The sequence below is a fragment of the Pelecanus crispus genome, chromosome 23, assembly GCF_030463565.1.
Source record: "Pelecanus crispus isolate bPelCri1 chromosome 23, bPelCri1.pri, whole genome shotgun sequence".
NCBI classification, from domain to species: Eukaryota; Metazoa; Chordata; class Aves; order Pelecaniformes; family Pelecanidae; genus Pelecanus; species Pelecanus crispus.
In genome coordinates this window covers 3,407,202-3,422,015 of record NC_134665.1, presented here as the reverse complement: position 1 = coordinate 3,422,015, position 14,814 = coordinate 3,407,202, and the positions used below count along the sequence as shown (strand labels likewise).

The 14,814-nt window shown below is 65.9% G+C and overlaps 2 protein-coding genes across 2 annotated transcripts in view; one reads left to right on the top strand and one right to left on the bottom strand.

The window, feature by feature from the left end:
* LOC142595864 (uncharacterized) overlaps positions 1 to 14,814 on the bottom strand; it is a 71,374-nt gene that overhangs the window by 18,517 nt on the left and 38,043 nt on the right. The gene's annotated exons all lie outside the window — the stretch shown is intronic.
* On the top strand, positions 978 to 8,596 carry BCKDK (branched chain keto acid dehydrogenase kinase). The gene is given in 12 exon segments (XM_075724641.1): positions 978 to 1,091; positions 2,875 to 3,039; positions 3,164 to 3,232; positions 3,806 to 3,916; positions 4,031 to 4,078; positions 5,358 to 5,477; positions 5,590 to 5,688; positions 5,783 to 5,856; positions 6,578 to 6,706; positions 7,397 to 7,486; positions 8,209 to 8,370; positions 8,452 to 8,596. Coding segments are annotated over 12 exon segments (1,326 nt in total).

Genomic DNA, 14,814 nt, shown 5'->3' with positions numbered 1-14,814 from the left:
TGTGACCCCCTCAAGAGGGACCCAGGGGTCTGGGGATGCCCTTCTCCCCCCCTTAATAAGGGACCCAGGTTTCTGGGACCCCCTCGTGAGGGACCCAGGTGGCTGGGGACCCCCTTCCCACCCCCCAACAAGGGACCCAGGCATATGGGACTCCCTTATGAGGGACCCAGGCATCCAAGACTCCCTCACAAAGGGCCCAGGGGTCAGGGGACCCCCTCACGAAGGACCCAAACGCCTCAGGACCCCCTTCCCACCCCCCAACAAGGGACCCAGGCATCTGGAACCCCCTTATGAGGGACCCAGGCGCCTGTGGAGGTCCCCCTCACCCCTCCACTACCCCTATACCCACCAATAAGGGACCCAGGTGTCTGGGGACCCCCTTCCCACCCCCCAACATGGGATCCAGGTTTCTGGGACCCCCTCGTGAGGGACCCAGGTGGCTGGGGACCCCCTTCCCACCCCCCAACATGGGATCCAGGCATATGGGACTTCCTTATGAGGGACCCAGCTGTCTGGGGACCCCCTTCCCACCCCCCAACAAGGGACCCAGGCATCTGGAACCCCCTCATGAGGGACCCAGGCACCTGTGGAGGTCACCCTCACCCCTCCACTACCCCTATACCCACCAATAAGGGACCCAGCTATCTGGGGACCCCCTTCCCACCCCCCAACAAGGGACCCAGGCATCTGGAACCCCCTCATGAGGGACCCAGGCATCCAAGACTCCCTCACAAAGGACCCAGGGGTCAGGGGACCCCCTCATGAAGGACTCAAACGCCTCGGGACCACCTTACCGCCCGCCCTAATGGACCTAGACATCTGGAGCCCCCTTATGAGGGACCCAGGCGCCTGTGGAGGTCCCCCTCACCCCTCCACCGCCCCCCGCTACCCACCGTCGGGGCAGGGGACGGGCGTCCTGTCACCTCCCCGGGACTCCATTTCCCATCGTGCCTCACAAAATGGCGCCGCCCCGCAAAATGGCGCCGCTCCCCCTCCCCGCGCATGCGCGCTTCCGGCGCCACACCCTCTGCGCATGCGCCCTTCGCGCCGCGCATGCGCAGTCCACCATTCCACCCCGGTCGGGGCGGACCGTACCATTCTGAGGGGAGCGCGGGGGGGGGGGGGGGGCGGCTCGGACGCCTGGGTCCGCCGGTTGGTGAGTGGGGGTGGGTCCCCTTTTGGGGGGGGTCCCGGACCTCGGTCCCTTGAAGGGGGGACGGGGACTGAGAGGACAAGCGGGTCCCGAACGCCTGGGTGGTCTCCGGCGGACGGGGCTGAGGGGACGAGGGAGGGGCGGGCAGCTGGGCCCTGTGTGTGAGGGGAAAAGCGGGGCGACTGAGGGGAAAAGGGGGGCCCAGAGCCTTGGGTCCCCTCTTGAGGGGCGGGAAAGGGGTCCTGGACCCCTGAGTCCCTCTTTGGGGGGGACACTGAGAGGAAAAGGGCGTCCGGGACGCCCGGATCCCCTGTGAGGAGGTTGGGGGGTGTCCCAGACGCCTGGGTGCCTTGTGGGAGGGGTCCGTGGGGGGCTGTGTGGGGCCCGGACGCCTGGGGTCTCTCTGGGGGAGGCGGGAAAGGGGGTCCCGGGCTCCTGGGTGCCTTGGGAGGGGTGGATCCATGGAGGGTGCGGGCTCCGGACGCCTGGGTCCCTTTGGGGGGGGGTCCCTGGGTGTTGTGGGGGTCCCTGGGGGGTGTGTGGGGCCTGGACGCCTGGGTCCCTTTGGGGGGGGGGGTCCCTGGGTGTTATTGGGGGTCCCTGGGTGTTATGGGGGTCCCTGGGAGGTGTGTGGGGCCTGGACGCCTGGGTCCCTTTGGGGGGGGGGTCTCTGGGTGTTATTTGGGGTCCCTGGGTGTTACGGGGGTCCCTGGGGGGTGTGTGGGGTCCGGACGCCTGGGTCCCTTTGGGGGGGGGTCCCTGGGTGTTATGGGGTCCCTGGGTGTTACGGGGGTCTCTGGGGGGGTGTGTGGGGTCCGGACGCCTGGGTCCCTTTGGGGGGGGGTCCCTGGGTGTTATGGGGGTCCCTGGGTGTTACGGGGGTCCCTGGCAGCTGTGTGAGTCCCTGAGGGGGTGTGTGGGGCCTGGACGCCTGGGTCCCTTTGGGGGGGGTCCCTGGGTGTTATGGGGGTCCCTGGGGGGTGTGTGGGGCCTGGACGCCTGGGTCCCTTTGGGGGGGGGGGTCCCTGGGTGTTATTGGGGGTCCCTGGGTGTTATGGGGGTCCCTGGGAGGTGTGTGGGGCCTGGACGCCTGGGTCCCTTTGGGGGGGGGGTCTCTGGGTGTTATTTGGGGTCCCTGGGTGTTACGGGGGTCTCTGGGGGGGGTGTGTGGGGTCCGGACGCCTGGGTCCCTTTGAGGGGGGGGTCCCTGGGTGTTATGGGGTCCCTGGGTGTTACGGGGGTCCCTGGCAGCTGTGTGAGTCCCTGAGGGGGTGTGTGGGGCCCGGACGCCTGGGTCCCTTTGGGGGGGGGGCCTGGGTGTTATGGGGGTCCCTGGGTGTTATGGGGGTCCCTGGCAGCTGTGTGAGTCCCTGAGGGGGTGTGTGGGGTCCGGACGCCTGGGTCCCTTTGGGGGGGGGGTCCCTGGGTGTTACGGGGGTCTCTGGGGGGGTGTGTGGGGCCCAGACACCTGGGTCCCTTTGAGGGGGGGGTCCCTGGGTGTTATTTGGGGTCCCTGGGTGTTATGGGGGTCTCTGGGGGGTGTGTGGGGCCCGGACGCCTGGGTCCCTTTGCGGGGGGGTGTGTGGGGGTCCTTGGGGGGGTGTGGGTGTCCCTGGGGAGGCTCTGGGGGTCCCCGTCCCCCCTCTCCCTACCCGGGGGGGGGACCCAGGCGTCCGGGCTGCCCTGCCCTGGCTCCCCCACCCCCTGCCCCTGCCCCCCAGGAGATGCTGCGCCGGGTTTTGGGGGGCCGGCGAGGGGGGGCTCTGCCCCCCCGTCCCCCCGCCCGGGCAGCCGCCGACCAGACACCGCCGGACCTGGCTCGGGAGCGCTCCAAGGCCGTCACCTCCTTCTACCACCAGCCTGCCATCGACGTCGCCGCTGAGAAGGTGGGACCCCCGCGTTCGGGTGGGGTCGGGGGGCCCCAGCCTTGGGGTGGGGGGAGCCTCGTGTCCCCTTTGGGGGGAACCCCAGCGTCCTGGTGACGGCACACCCCGCTGTCCCCCCCAACAGCCCTCGGTGCGCCTGACCCCCACCACCATGTTGTACTCGGGGCGCTCGCAGGACGGCAGCCACATCCTAGTGAGTGGGGGGGACCCCGGCGTCCCGGGGGGGGACCCCGGCATCCCGGGGGGGGACCCCAGCATTTGGGGGGGACCCCAGCATTTGGGGGGGACGCCAGCATCCCAGGGCGGGACACCAGGATTTGGGGGGGACCCCAGCATCCCGGAGGGGACCCCAGCGTCCCAGGGGGGGACCCCAGCATCCCAAAGGGGGACCCCAGCATCCTGGGGGGGACGCCAGCATTTGGGGGGGACCCCAGCATTTAGGGGGGACCCCAGCATCCCGGGGCAGGATGCCAACATTCGGGGGGGACACCAGCATTTGGGGGGACCCCAGCATCCCGGGGGGGGACCCCAGCATTTGGGGGGGACCCCAGCACCCCGGGGGGGACCCAGGTGTCCAGGTAGCGGGGTGGGATCTGGGTGTTTTGGGGGATCCAGGCAGCTTTGGGGGTGTGGCTGGGAGGGGACCCAGGCGTCCGGGGGGGCATCCCGGCATGCGGGTGGGTGGGCCTACGGCAACGCAGGGGTCCAGACGGGTTTGGGGACCCCCAGCCTCCCAGGCTGCCCCTCTTTGCCCCCTCCCCTGCAGAAAAGCGCCCGCTACCTCCAGCAAGAGCTGCCGGTGCGCATCGCCCACCGCATCAAGGGCTTCCGCAGCCTCCCCTTCATCATCGGCTGCAACCCCACCATCCTGCACGTGGTGCGTCCTGGGGGGTCCCCGGGCGTCCTGGGGGGTCCCCGGCGTCGGGGAGGGGACCCCGGCATTGGGGAGGGGGCCCCGGCGTCCGGGTGCTGATGCTGTCCCCCCCCCCAGCACGAGCTGTACATCCGCGCCTTCCAGAAGCTCAGCGACTTCCCGCCCGTGAGTGTCACCCGCGTCCCCGCATCGCTCGGATCCCGTCTCGCCCGCGTCACCCCGTCCTTCTGTCACCCCGTCCTTCTGTCACCCCCGTCCCCGCATCACCCCCGTCCCCGCGTCACCCCGTCCTTCTGTCACCCCGTCCCTGTGTCACCCCGTCCTTCTGTCACCCCCCGTCCCCGCGTCACCCCATCCTCGCATCACCCCCGTCCCTGCCTCACCCCGTCCTTCTGTCGCACCCCTCCCCGCGTCACCCCCGTCCCTGTGTCACCCCGTCCTTCTGTCACCCCCTGTCCCCGCGTCACCCCGTCCTCGCGTCACCCCCATCCCTGCATCACCCTGTTCTTCTGTCACCCCCCCCGCGTCACCCCCGTCCCTGTGTCACCCCGTCCTTCTGTCACCCCCCGTCCCCGCGTCACCCCGTCCCCGCATCACCCCCGTCCCTGCCTCACCCCGTCCTTCTGTCGCACCCCTCCCCGCGTCACCCCCGTCCCTGTGTCACCCCCGTCCTTCTGTCACCCCCCGTCCCCGCGTCACCCCATCCTCGCATCACCCCCGTCCCTGCCTCACCCCGTCCTTCTGTCGCACCCCTCCCCGCGTCACCCCCGTCCCTGTGTCACCCCGTCCTTCTGTCACCCCCTGTCCCCGCGTCACCCCGTCCTCGCGTCACCCCCATCCCTGCATCACCCTGTTCTTCTGTCACCCCCCCGCGTCACCCCCGTCCCTGTGTCACCCCGTCCTTCTGTCACCCCCCGTCCCCACGTCACCCCATCCCTGTGTCACCCCGTCCTTCTGTCACCCCCCCTCCCCACGTCACCCCATCCCTGTGTCACCCCGTCCTTCTGTCACCCCCCTCCCCACATCACCCTGTCCTCGCGTCACCCCGTCCTTTTGTCACCCCATCCCTGTGTCACCCCGTCCTTCTGTCACCCCCCTCCCCGTGTCACCCCCGTCCTTCTGTCTCCCCTGTCCTCATGTCACCCTCATCCCTGTGTCACCCCATCCTTCTATCACCCCCTTCCCCGCGTCACCCCGTCCCTGTGTCACCCCCATCCTCGCGTCACCCCCGTCCCTGTGTCACCCCGTCTTTCTGTCACCCCCATCCTGGCGTCACCCCCATCCCTGCGTCATCCCGTCCTTCTGTCGCCCCCCCTCCCCGCGTCCCCCCGTCCTCGCGTCCCCCCACGGCCGACCCCGGCGTCGCCCGTGGAATCGGGGCGCGCGCCTCCCGTCACCCACCGCCTCCCCGGTGACCGCGGCGCGGCGTCCCCGCCGTCCCCAGATCCAGGCGCGGGGCGACGAAGCGCGGTACTGCGCGCTGCTGCGGCAGCTGCTGGAGGACCACAGGACGTGGTGACGCTGTTGGCCGAGGGGGCTGCGCGAGTGTCGGCGGCACATCCAGGTACCGGGCGCCGGGGTCCCCTCCTCAACGCCTGGCTCCTTTTTGGGGGGGGTGGCGGGGTCCCCTCCCGGATTTCTGGGTCCCCCCCCTCCCCGACGCCTGGGTCCCTCAGGACGAGCGGACGCTGCGGCCTTTTCTGGACAAGACGCTGACGTCGCGGCTGGGGATGCGGATGCTGGCCGCCCATCACCTGGCCCTGCACGAGGACAAGGTGGGACGGTGCCTATAGGAGGTGGGGGGGGATACCTATAGGCCCTATAGGTGTCCCCCCTGCTCACCCCTTCCCGCCGCCCCCCCCCCTATAGCCCGACTTCGTCGGCATCATCTGCACCCGCCTCTCCCCCAAGAAGCTCATCGAGAAGTGGGTCGACTTTGCCCGGTGAGGCGCCTATGGGGCTATAGGGGCTCTATAGGGGGCTGGGGGGGGGCTATAGGGCCGCACGGGTCCCCCCCAAGGGCTATAGGAGTTTCTGCAGGCGTTTTTGGGGGGTAAAAGCTTTTCTGTGGGGGTTCTGTGGGCGTCCCTATGGGGCTATAAAGGTGCTGTGGGGCTCCTATAGGATGTATAGGTCCCTGTGAGAGTCTTTATGCGTTATAGGGGCCCTGGGGGGCCTTATGGGGCCATAGGGGTTCCCGGGGGGGATTTTTGGGGCTGGGGGGATGGTTCTGGGTGTTTCTCTGAGGGCTCGTATGGGGTTGGGGTTGGCGGGGGTGATGGGGGGGTGGCAGCGGGTGGCAGAGGGTGACAGGGAGGTGGCAAAGGGTGACGGGGTGGCAGCGGGTGACAGGGGGGTGTTGTCCGGGTGACAGGGGGGTGGCAGCGGGTGACGGGGGGGGTGACGGGGGTGGCAGTGGGTGACGGGGGGGTGACGGGGGGGTGGCAGCGGGTGACGGGGGGGGTGACGGGGGGGGTGGCAGCGGGTGACGGGGGGGTGACGGGGGGGTGGCAGCGGGTGACAGGGGGGTGGCAGTGGGTGACGGGGGTGTGACGGGGGGTGGCAGCGGGTGACGGGGGGGGTGACGGGGGGGTGGCAGCGGGTGACAGGGGGGGTGGCAGCGGGTGACAGGGGGGTGTTGTCCGGGTGACGCGGGGCCTGCAGGCGGCTGTGCGAGCACCAGTACGGGAACGCGCCGCGGGTGCGCATCAACGGGCACGTGGCGGCGCGCTTCCCCTTCATCCCCCTGCCCCTCGACTATGTCCTGCCCGAGCTGCTCAAGAATGCCATGAGGTATGGGGGCTATAGGAGCCTATAGGGGGCACGGGGGCGTATGGGAGGGGGTATAGGGCCCAAGGAGGGGAGATGTGGAGCTTTGCAAGGCAGATATAGGGTTTTCTGGGGGTGTAAGGCCGGGTGTGGGACCTTAAAGGGGACATATAGGCCCTTACAGGGTTGTGTAGGATGTATAGGAGGCATATAGAGATTTATAGCAAAAGTATGCAGTCAACAGAGGATGTATGGGGGATATGGGGCTGTAAGGGGGCTTTTAGGGGACATAGGGGATTTTCAAGGGGGGGGGTAAAGGAGGTTACTGGGAGTTATTGGGGCGTATGGGGTCTTTAAGGGGTGTATGGGACCTATAGAAGGTGTGTGGGGCCACATGGGGGGTGTAGGGAGTCTATGGGGGGATATGGGGCCCTAAGTGGGGCGGGGAATGGGGCTGTATAGGGGAGGTGGGGTTTTCTGGAGTGGGTAAAGGAAGTTATAGCGCCCTATAGGGGCCCTATAGGGTCTTACAGAGGATGTATGGGGCTTCTAGGGGGTGTATGGAGCTATAGGGGGGTATATGGGGCCACAGAGGTCTATAGGGGGCCATAGGGGTGTATGGGGGGCTGTAGGGGGGTGTATGGGGCCATAGGGGGCTGTAGGGGGGTGTATGGGGCCATAGGGAGCTATAGGAGACCATCTGGGGCGGCCCAGGGCGACGATGGAGTCCCACCTCGACACCCCCTACAACGTCCCCGACATCGTGGTGACCATCGCCAACAACGACATCGACCTCGTCATCCGGTACGGGGGGGTGGGGGGGGTCCCCGGGGTTGGGCGGGGTCTCCAGGGCGTCCCCAAATACGTCCCCAAGGTGGGCTTAGCTGCTGGGGGGGGGGGGGGGGCATCCCCAGGGCACCTCAGCGTCTTTGTGGGAGGTTCTTCATGGTGTCCCCACGTCCCCGCAGAGGTTCTCCAGGGTGTCCTTATCCCCGTAGGTGTTCCCAAGGTGTTCTTAGCTCCTGGGGGGTCCCCGTGGTGCCCCCACGTTCTCAGGGATGGTCTTCACATCCAAAAGCAACCCCGGGGTGGTCTTAGTTACTTGAGGGTCCCCAGGGTACCCCCGTAGATGGCGTCCATGGTCTTCCCACGTTCTCATGGGGAGGTTCTCCACGGTGGTTCTTCACGTCCCCGCGGATGGTCTTCACGGTGTCCCTGTGAGGGGGTTCTCCACCGCGTCCCCATGCCCACAGATGTCCCCAAGGTGTTCCTATCTATCGAGGGTTCTCCACGGCGTCCCCGCGAAGCGGTTCTCCACGGCGTCCCCGCGTTCACGGGTGTCCCCAAAACGTTCCTACTTATCAGGAGTTCTCCACGGTGTCCCCGTGGATGGTCTTCATGGCGTCCCCGTGCCCACGCCGTCCCCGAGATGTTCCTCTCTACCGGGGGTCCTCCACCCCCTCCCCTCTCGTGCCCCCCATCTTCGGGGGCACCCCTGAGGGGTCTCCCCCATGTCCCTCCCGCAGGATCTCTGACCGGGGCGGTGGGATCCCCCATGACCTCCTGGACAAGGTGACCGAATACCACTTCAGCACGGCCGAGGCCAGCGCCCAGGACCCCCGCTTGGGGGGTCCCTTCCGCAACCTCCTGGACCTCAGCAACAGCGGCCAGGCCGGCCCCATGCACGGGTACGTCACGATGGAGGGACACCAAGGGGATTCCCTCCCAAATCTTGGGGACCCCCCCGGTGACCCACGGCTGCCCCCCAGGTTCGGGTTCGGGCTGCCCACCTCACGGGCCTACGCCGAGTACTTGGGGGGCTCGCTCTGCCTGCAGTCGCTGCAGGGGGTGGGCACCGACGTCTACCTGCGCCTGCGCCACATCGACGGCAAGGGGGAGAGCTTCCGAATCTAGGGGGCCCGGACGCCCGCGTTCCCCCTGCCCCACTGCCCCGGACGCCTGGGTCCCAGAGACCCCCATATTGGACGTTGGTCATCATGGAGATCAAGGTGCTGCTGGAGAACCTCCCGCGTTGGACGTTGGTCATCATGGAGGTCAAGGTGCTCCTGGAGAACCCCTCCATGTTGGATGTTTGTCATCGTGGAGGTCAAAGCGCTCCTGGAGACCCCCCCCATGTTGGATGTTCATCGTGGAGGTCAAAGTGCTCCTGGAGAACCCCCCCATGTTGGATGTTTGTCATCGTGGAGGTCAAAGCGCTCCTGGAGAACCCCCCCATGTTGGATGTTCATTGTCATGGAGGTCAAAGCGCTCCTGGAGAACCCCCCCAAGTTGGATGTTCATCGTCGTGGAGGTCAAAGCGCTCCTGGAGAACCCCCCCATGTTGGATGTTCATCGTGGAGGTCAAAGTGCTCCTGGAGACCCCCAAGTTGGACGTTTGTCATCACGGAGGTCAAGGTGCTCCTGGAGAACCCCCCCCATGTTGGACATTTGTTGTCATGGAGGTCAAGGTGAACCTGGAGACCCCCATGTTGGACATTGGTCATCATGGAGGTCATGGTGCCCCTGGAGAATCCCCCCCATGTTGGGTGTTTGTCATCATGGAGGTCAAGGTGGACCTGGAGACCCCCATGTTGGACGTTTGTCGTCATGGTGCCCCTGGAGAACCCCCCCGTGTTGGATGTTCATCATCATGGACATCAAGGTGGACCTGGAGACCCCCATGTTGGACGTTGGTGATCATGGAGGTCAAGGTGCTCTTGGAGACCCCCCCCACGTTGGACGTTCGTTGTTGTGGAGGTCAAGGTGCTCCCAGACACCGGGGTCCCTCACTTGGACATTGGGGCGCCCACCCCACCCGCCCAGGACATTGGGGTTCCTGATCCCCCCCCCCCCCCCCCCCCCCATTTGGCTTCATTAGGGCCCCCCTCGTTAGCGGAGCGGGGCGCCTCCCTCATTAAAGCTGCAGCCAGTGCCGAGGGGAGAGGGTTTATTGGGGACCCAGGCGGCCGGGGCGGGGGGCGAGGAGGAGGAGGAGGAAGGGAGCGGGGAGGAAGGCTGAGAGGCCGTCTTGGTGCCTGGAAGCCCCGTTCTGCCCATTTCTTGCCCCAAATCCATCTTCATCATCATCTTCCTCCTTCTCATCATCCTCCTCCTCATCATCATCTTCCTTGTCAGGGTGTCCACCATCTTCCTCAGCGTGTCCATCTTCATGACCATCTTCCTCCTCAGTGTATCCATCTTCTTCCTCAGCCTCTCCATCTACCTACTCACCGTCACCTTCCTCCTCCTCAACATCCCCATCCTCCTCCTCATTACCACCTTCCTCCTCGGCATCTCCATGCTCTGTGGCGTCTCCATTTTCATCACCATCCTTCTTGTGGTCTTCATCCTCTTCCTCCTGCTCAAGGTCTCCATCTTCATTGCAATCCTTTTCCTCAACGTCTTCACCATCTTGTTCCTCAGGGTCTCCCTCCTCTTCCTCAGCACCCTCCTCCTCCGCGGGGGTCTCCATCTTCCTCCTCAGGGCCTCCATCTTCCTCCCTCAGTGTCAGCTCTGCTACTCAGCATCACCTCCTTCCTCTTCCCCGGGGTCTCCATCCTCCTCCTCACCATCACCTTCCTCCTCAGGGTTTCCATCTTCATCACCATCTTCCTCCCTGTGGTCTCCTCACCATCACCTTCCTCCTCCTCGGGGCCTCCATCTTCACCACCATCCTCCTCCTCAGGGTCTTCATCCTCCTCCTCGGGGTCTCCATCTTCCTCCTCACCACCCTCCTCTTCCTCGGGGTCTCCATCTTCCTCCTCACCACCCTCCTCCTCCTCGGGGTCTCCATCTTCCTCCTCACCACCCTCCTCCTCAGGGCATCCATCTTCACCACCCTCCTCCTCCTCGGGGTCTCCATCTTCCTCCTCACCACCCTTCTCCTCCTCAGGCTCTCCATCTTCCTCCTCACCACCCTCCTCCTCCTGGGGGTCTCCACCCTCTTCCTCACCACCCTCCTCCTTCTCACCACCCTGCTCCTCCTCAGGGGTCTCCATCTTCCCCCCTCAGTGTCACCTCTCTCCTACTCATCGTCACCTCCCTCCTCTTCCTCAGCGCCTCCATCTTCACCACTCTCCTCCTCGGGGCCTCCATCTTCACCACAGTCTTCCTCCTCAGGGTCTCCATCTTCCTCCTCACCACCCTCCTCCTCAGGGCATCCATCTTCACCACCCTCCTCCTCCTCAGGGTCTCCATCTTCCTCCTCACCCTCCTCCTCCTGGGGGTCTCCACCCTCTTCCTCACCACCCTCCTCCTCCTTGGGCTCTCCATCTTCCTCCTCACCACCCTCCTCCTCCTTGGGCTCTCCATCTTCCTCCTCACCACCCTCCTCCTCCTTGGGGTCTCCACCCTCTTCCTCACCACCCTCCTCCTCCTCAAGGGTCTCCATCTTCCCCCCTCAGTGTCACCTCTCTCCTACTCATCGTCACCTCCCTCCTCTTTCTCAGCGCCTCCATCTTCACCACAGTCTTCCTCCTCGGGGTCTCCATCTTCCTCCTCACCACCCTCCTCCTCAGGGCATCCATCTTCACCACCCTCCTCCTCCTCGGGCTCTCCATCTTCCTCTTCACCCTCCTCCTCCTCGGGCTCTCCATCTTCCTCCTCACCACCCTCCTCCTCCTCAGGCTCTCCATCTTCCTCCTCACCACCCTCCTCCTCCTCAGGCTCTCCATCTTCCTCCTCACCACCCTCCTCCTCCTGGGGGTCTCCACCCTCCCAGTCCGGCGGTGGGTGACAGCAGGGACAGTCGGAGCGGTGGGACGGCTCGGCGTCGTGCTGGGGGTTGTAGAAATCTGGAGGGGGACGGCACACGACGCCCAAACGCCTATAGGGCGTCGCCTATAGGGCGTCGCCTATAGGGCATCGCCTATAGGGCGACCCATAGAGCGGCGTAGGGGACGGGGACGACTCACCCAGCAGCCCCGGCTCCTCCAGCCGCGCCAGGACGCTCAGCAGCGCCCGGCACGTCTCCTCGCCGCCGGCCAGCGCCAGCGCCCGCAGCCGCCGCGCCCAGCCGCGATCCCCCGGGGGGTCCCAGCGCCGCCGCCTCCGCCGGCGCCAGCGCCCCGGCCCGCCGCAGCCCCGCCACCAGCGCCCGGCCCGGCACCCGCCGCAGCCGCCGCTCCAGCGCCCGGCCCTGCGCCCGCACCTGCGCCAGCGCCCGCGGCATGGCCGTGCGCCGCCTGCGGGGACGCGGAGACGGGGAGACGGGGCGTGGGCGCCGGCACCCCCAGCCTCGGCGCCCGGCCCCACGGGAGACGCCCCGGCCCTATAGGAGATGCCGGAGACGCCCCGGCCCTATAGGATTCACCGGAGAGGCCCCGGCCCTATAGGAGATGCCGGAGACGCCCCGGCCCTATAGGAGATGCCGGAGACGCCCCGGCCCTATAGGATTCACCGGAGAGGCCCCGGCCCTATAGGAGATGCCGGAGACGCCCCGGCCCTATAGGAGATGGCGGAGAGGTCCCAGTCCTATAGGATTCACCGGAGAAGCCCCGGCCCTATAGGAGATGCTGGAGACGCCCCGGCCCTATAGGATTCGCCAGAGAGGTCCCAGTCCTATAGGATTCACTGGAGATGCCCCGGCCCTATAGGAGACGCCGGAGAGTTCCCAGCCCTATAGGAGATGGTGGAGGCACCCCAAACGTCAGTGTCCAGCCCTATAGGAGATGCCGGAGAGGCCCCGGCCCTATAGGATTCACCGGAGACGCCCCAGCCCTATGGGAGACACCGGAGAGGCCCCGGCCCTGTAGGATTCACCGGAGAGGCCCCGGCCCTATAGGAGATGCCGGAGACGCCCCGGCCCTATAGGATTCGCCAGAGAGGTCCCAGTCCTATAGGATTCACTGGAGATGCCCCGGCCCTATAGGAGACGCCGGAGAGTTCCCAGCCCTATAGGAGATGGTGGAGGCACCCCAAACGTCAGTGTCCAGCCCTATAGGAGACGCCGGAGAGGCCCCGGCCCTATAGGAGACGCCGGAGAGGTCCCAGTCCTATAGGATTCACTGGAGATGCCCCGGCCCTATAGGAGACGCCAGAGAGTTCCCAGCCCTATAGGAGATGGTGGAGGCACCCCAAACGTCAGTGTCCAGCCCTATAGGAGACGCCGGAGAGGCCCCGGCCCTATAGGATTCGCCGGAGACGCCCCAGCCCTATGGGAGACACCAGAGAGGCCCCAGTCCTGTAGGATTCACCGGAGAGGTCCCAGTCCTATAGGATTCACTGGAGATGCCCCGGCCCTATAGGAGACGCCGGAGAGTTCCCAGCCCTATAGGAGATGGTGGAGGCACCCCAAACGTCAGTGTCCAGCCCTATAGGAGACGCCGGAGAGGCCCCGGCCCTATAGGATTCGCCGGAGACGCCCCAGCCCTATGGGAGACACCGGAGAGGCCCCGGCCCTATAGGAGACACCGGAGAGGCCCCGGCCCTATAGGAGACACCGGAGAGGCCCCGGCCCTATAGGAGATGGCGGAGAGGCCCCAGCCCTATAGGAGATGGCGGAGAGTTCCCGGCCCTATAGGAGACGCCGGAGAGTTCCCAGCCCTATAGGAGATGGCGGAGAGGCCCCGGCCCTATAGGAGATGGTGGAGGCACCCCAAACGTCAGTGTCCAGCCCTATAGGAGACGCCAGAGAGGCCCCGGCCCTATAGGAGACGCCGGAGAGGCCCCAGCCCTATAGGAGATGGCAGACGCTCCCTGTATGTGAGGCTCCAGCCCTATAGGAGATGCTGGAGAGTTCCCATATGTGAATGCCCACTCCTATAGGAGACGCTGGGGAGTGCCCAGCCCTATAGGAGACGCCGGGGAGTCCCCACTCAGCCCTATAGGAGACGCTGGGGAGTGCCCAGCCCTATAGGAGACGCAGGGGAGTCCCCACTCAGCCCTATAGGAGACGCAGGGGAGTCCCCACTCAGCCCTATAGGAGACGCTGGGGAGTCCCCACTCAGCCCTATAGGAGACAAGAGAGAAGCCACACATGGGGCTCAGTCCTATAGAAGACACCAGAGGCTCCCCATACGTGAGCACCCAGCCCTATAGGGGATCCCCCCGGGTTGGAGGCTCAGCCCTACAGGCGCCCCTGGCTGCCCCACAGTGCCTATACTGCTCACTGAGCTCCCCACACCCCCCAGGGGGCTGGGCCAGACCCTATAGAGCCCCCCAGGCCATGCCAACCCTATAGCCGCCCACCCCTGCCGCCTCCCTACCTGCTCCCGGCCCCTATATGGGTCCTATATGGCCCTTATAGGGGCCCCCGGGTATTTTTAGTGCTGACCTTTGGGGCTGGCCAAGCCTGGCCCGCGTGATGTCAGAGCCAGCATGGGCCCCATAGGTGCCCCCCGCTAGCCGAGTCCGGCTGGGGAGGGGGTCCCTTTAGGGTGGCAGGATCCCTTGTAGATGCCGTATGGATTTAGGTAGGGGAGGGGGTCTCTGTGGGTGCCCTATAGGTGTCTGTAGGGTCCCAATGGTGGAGCAGAGCTCGGGGGGTGCCCCTGTGGGGTTTCTATAGGGTCCCTGTGAAGGAGCGGGAGCTGGTGGGTGTCGCTATAGGGTCCCTATAGGGTCCTTATGAAGAAGCGGGGATTGGTGGGTGTCGCTATAGGGTCCCTATAGGGTCCTTATGAAGAAGCGGGGATTGGTGGGTGTGGCTATAGGGTTTCTATAGGGTTCCTATGGGAGCAGGGGTGGGGGGGGGGCGCTCCAGCGTTTCTATAGGGTCCCTAGGAAGCAGCAGATGCGCTGGGCGGTGGCCATAGGGCACCTATAACGCAGCAGAGGCCGGCGGGCGCTGCTATAGGGTCCCTATAGGGTCCTTATGAAGAAGTGGGGATTGGTGGGTGTCGCTATAGGGTCCCTGTGAAGGAGCGGGAGCTGGTGGGTGTCGCTATAGGGTCCCTATAGGGTCCTTATGAAGAAGCGGGGATTGGTGGGTGTCGCTATAGGGTCCCTATAGGGTCCTTATGAAGAAGCGGGGATTGGTGGGTGTCGCTATAGGGTCCCTATAGGGTCCTTATGAAGAAGTGGGGATTGGTGGGTGTCACTATAGGGTCCCTATAGGGTCCCTAGGGGGGAGCGGGGACTGGTGGGTGTCGCTATAGGGTCCCTATAGGGTCCTTATGAAGAAGCGGGGATT